We start from the raw sequence: 4634 nt of genomic DNA on the forward strand, positions 1-4634 counted from the left end.
GATATAGATATAGATATAGATATAGATATAGATATAGATATAGATATAAATTTAGATATTTTGTATCATATGTATGTTATATATAAATATATATATATATATATGTGTGTGTGTGTGTATGTATGTATGTATGTATGTAAGTGTGTGTGTTTGTATGTATGTATTATATTTATATGTATTATTATAATATTTGTGAGTGAGTGAGTGAGTGTGTGTGTGTGTGTGTATGTACATTGGAGGGGTTCTTCTAGTGTTACCGGTTTGCTGTCAGTGTGCTGATGTTTTGCTCTCGTTGCAATCACACCCGAGCAACCCCGGTCAAATCTTTCAGAGTTACATCAATCAAATTTACACATACCATAACACGCCTTCTGTTCATAGAGGCCTAAACGCACACATTCGCAAGTTGTTGTTTCTCTTCTCTGGTAAGTATTCGCCACCAGTTGTCGCCGTCTTGTCGTACCACACACAATCTCATATTTCTCTTGCACTTCTGTAAGTACTCAGCCTTCGCTTGTCATTGTCATCTACTGTGGTAGGGTGGATCTCCTCTGTTAAGACCAAAGTACTGCACAGCGAAGATGGACCGGTTTACGCACTCGCGTGGCGCGGGCGCTACATCGTGTGGGCGTGTGATAAGGTACTTGTGCGAGTTCTGTTGGTGTGCTGTATATGTACATATGTACATAAAGAAGTATGTGTTGATATGCGATTGCATGTTGTGCTTTCTGTACTCTTGTATATAAGCACAGACTCATGCAGGTGAGTACACAGGTGCGGTGGAACAGAATACACAGTGCCCCATGCGCTGCTTGACTCTTTTGGGCTTTTCAGTGGAATTGCTCTCTATTAGTCACTATCGACACGCGTAAATCCCGATGGTCCCGAAGGTTGCTAGTCTCTTCATATGCATTCTTCGTTTGAGTCTGCATTTTACAATATACTTACACCATTCTAACGCACATATGCACATATTCTACTTCCTGTAGCTATACGTATTCTGCAGCCATGAATAACTCTCACCTTCTTGCGCAGGGCATCATGGTGTGGGATGTACAGGCTCATAGACGTATTACTCTAATTCGGAGACCAAAGGACTCACCCCCCCCGGACGCATTCAAGTAGGTCATGACATATTTCAACATCAAATGTGGCGCACGTTCAAGTTGTGGCGTGCACTGGTGTAAGGTTTCACATGTATAGATGCAATCTCGCTTCATTCACCAAGTATGGCGTGAGGTTGGCGTGGTTTATGGTGTGCACTGGTATAAGGCTTGCATGTCCCGATGCAGATCTCGCTTCACTCTCCAAACATGGTGTACGTTGACATGATTTAGGGCATGTATGTCTGTGGGTCATAGTGTGACGGTTGGTGGCAAAATTATCGTCTAGATATGCCTCTATCGTATGAGCGGCCATGAACTTTGCATGTGTTTACGCACCCTTTAAGCACCAAGTCCGGACACATAGCACTGACAGATACAGTACAAGTATATTGCGATGCGTACATGTATACACCACTTTTCATCAAACATCTATATTCTAAAGACACACCTTTGACCCTTCAAGTATTTCTATTTGTATTTTCTGCAGCTGTTCATTATGTTGGCGAGACGACCACACATTTGTCATCGGATGGGCCGACTCTATCCGCGTGGCTGCCATCAAGGCCAAAGTTACGGGCGATAGCAGGTAGGTGCGCAGGCGTAGGTACGTATTGTGCTGTAAAAAGGTTGGCAGTCTGGTGGCTATTAGTATGTACGTAGGTAGGCGTTAGTTTAGAATCAAGTGCGTATTTGTGTATAGGTGGGTAGGCATTAGTATGTAAACAGGTGAGTATTAGTTTGTAGGTAGGTAGGCATTCGTTTAGAAACAAGTGAGTATTAGTGTACAGGTGGGTAGGTATTAGTATGTAAACAGGTGGCTATTAGTATGTAGATAGGTTGGTATTAGTATGTAAATTGGTGGTCATTTTCATGTGTGTAGGTAGGTTCCTTCTTGTATGTGGTTGGGTACTTGTTGATATGTAGTTTGTTGTTCGTTGATGTGTAGGTAGGTAGCTACCGATATGCGAATAGGTACTTATTGACAGGTAGGTATGCATTTATTGGTATACAGATAAGCTTCGCTTCACCATCGTCCGCCAAGCTCATTCTGTCACGTGTTCCATTAAACACAGGGCAACCACTGGTATGTTTGTGGAGATCATCGGCATGTTCCGTACCGAGTACTGGGTGTGTGGTGTGGCCCCTTATTTGTCAGACAGCCTAGTGGTGCTGGCGTATATACCTGAGGAGGAGGTGGATCCTAGTGAGGACAATGACGAGGGGGTTATAGAGGGAGACGTGCTGGTAAGATATCTGTATATTTGAACTCTTGGGAAAAACGCGGATTTAAATTGTGTAGCGTATATGATAGCATTATAATTCTGATCACTATACATGCTATATGTGTATTTTTTAGAGTATCTCTTCACTTGCGTACTGTCACTGATGGACATGAACAAGGAGAAAGCATACACTAGAGCTGACAGTCATACTGGTGGTCTGAGATAAACTGGAGCGAATTGCTGTGATGTATTGGTACAATCACATGTAGTAGCTACAGACGCATGAGTATTTGATCCAGGCTAAAGTTTTATTATGCCAGCATAACCAATGTAGACAAATTTTGACCAAAATTATACGTGCGGAAAGGAATATCAGAACGGGTATATATTAAAACTCGACCATTTACATGTTATAAATACAGTGTATGTGTGAGTGTATTGTCATGTGTATGTGTATACATGCATATACACGCATGAAGATGTGTACGTAGTTCCCCCGTGCACCAACAAAGCAACATGATGGACCCGAAGCGCGCCTATTCACTGTTCTTTCCCATGAAGTACGAAGCACCTCGAATTTTCACGATATTGTCTTCTAAAATAGCACGTTTGCACAAGTCAAGCTCTTCATGCTATTGACTGATACTTTTTTATCTGGTCTACCTTTAATATGTACATCTGTCTTCGTGGGCAACATATCTTAAGCCATGGATGGATGATAGTCGTTGTAGTCTAATAGTCTTGTATTTAGTCTACCTTTCTCGTGTGCGTGCATCCGACTTCGTAGACAGCACATGATAAGCTATGTATGATTGTCTTTGAGACTGAATATTATCTAGTTTACCTTTCCCTGTATGTACGCTTGTGTTTGTAGACTAACAATCCTTTATCTACTTTACCTTTCCCTTGTAGCAACACGGTACTGCGCGGAAGCCCGAGCTAGTGATCACAAGTCTGAGCAACGAAGAGACGTCCTCGGACGCACTCTCCATAGTAAACTACGAACAATACATTGCCAATGACTACCATATGGCCTTTTTAGGTATGTATGTGGGTAACACGTGCCGCGCGCTCGCACAGAGTCGTTTATGTATGAGTGTGTGAGTGACGTGCACTTGTTCGGGATGATCACAAGTCTGGGCGACAAAGTGACGTCCTCCGTCGGACTCTCCGTAGTGACAAACTTCTTCTTTAAATGGTATCATGTGTTTTTATTCACAAATAGCGATCAACTTCACATGATCATGCATGCATTGATAAAAAGTCATTACGTTAAGGTATACGCAACTTTCACTCTCACACATGTACAAGCACAGCCGTCGTAGATCGCTAGATGCCACATGCTACCTCGGCATAAGTACCTGATCTGCATGAAACTGTATGCGTGAACACACTTCTATATTTACCCCTCACGTCATGCTGTACTACATATCTAATTAGCATTAATGTTGCATTACTAGTATCAGCGGGACTAGGAACCTTCTTTTTTATCTGAATGTCTCGTACAGAATTGCATATTTTATTGTTAAAACACCTTAATTGTTTTTCCTTGCCTGCACAGAGGAAGAGCACATATATTTTGTGGTGTCGCCGAAGGACATAGTGGTTGCTAGGCAACGAGACAGCGATGACCACGTGTCATGGCTGCTGGACCACGAGTATGTGGCCTCGTGTGTGGAGCGTGTCTTTGTTTGTATCGTATATTGCTAGTGTGCGTATGACTATATCTATTGTGTACAGGTTTTTAAATCTCTTATGTATGGATGTCTATCTTTAACATACACATGTTCTTTTTTTATGCTGCTCTCATGCATGCACGTCTTTGTGTGCATTTTTATTCTACGGCACGTATGCATGCAAATCTGTAAATAGTGCGCCCATGGGTTTCTTTTGAATTAACATGCATGTTTGTACTGTACACGTGCTATTATCTATATGTGCGTGTACGAACGTAGGATTATCCCACCTGCGCGCATTTGTATTACCTGTGGTAGTAGCAATGAATTCCGCATTCCGCTAATCTACGTGTGTGTGTAAAGCTGGCACGTATCATCACACCATTGTATCCTGAGTGTAGAGCCGGCAGTTTAGTCTCTGTTGTGGGGTTCGACTGACACATATAGATATATATATATGTGTGTGTGTGTGTGGGTGGGTGGGTGGTGTGTTGTGTGTGTGTGTGTTGTATGTCTATGTGTATATGTATGTGTATGTGTATGTGTATGTGTATGTGTATGTGTATGTGTATGTGTATGTGTATGTGTGTGTGTGTATGCGTGTGTGTGTGTGTGTGTGTGTGTGTGTG

The 4634-nt window shown here is 42.2% G+C and overlaps 1 protein-coding gene across 1 annotated transcript in view; it reads left to right on the plus strand.

Moving 5' to 3' along the window:
* SARC_09577 (hypothetical protein) overlaps window positions 1-4634 on the plus strand; it is a gene marked incomplete at its 3' end in the record, with an annotated part of 13267 nt that overhangs the window by 841 nt on the left and 7792 nt on the right. The window contains exons 2-7 of the mRNA XM_014296401.1: window positions 540-640; window positions 1036-1121; window positions 1594-1692; window positions 2180-2351; window positions 3242-3371; window positions 3891-3987. Of these exons, the coding sequence (XP_014151876.1) occupies window positions 540-640; window positions 1036-1121; window positions 1594-1692; window positions 2180-2351; window positions 3242-3371; window positions 3891-3987 (685 nt within the window). The remainder of the gene's footprint in view (window positions 1-539; window positions 641-1035; window positions 1122-1593; window positions 1693-2179; window positions 2352-3241; window positions 3372-3890; window positions 3988-4634) is intronic.

Source organism: Sphaeroforma arctica, assembly GCF_001186125.1.
Source record: "Sphaeroforma arctica JP610 unplaced genomic scaffold supercont1.991, whole genome shotgun sequence".
NCBI classification, from domain to species: domain Eukaryota; class Ichthyosporea; order Ichthyophonida; genus Sphaeroforma; species Sphaeroforma arctica.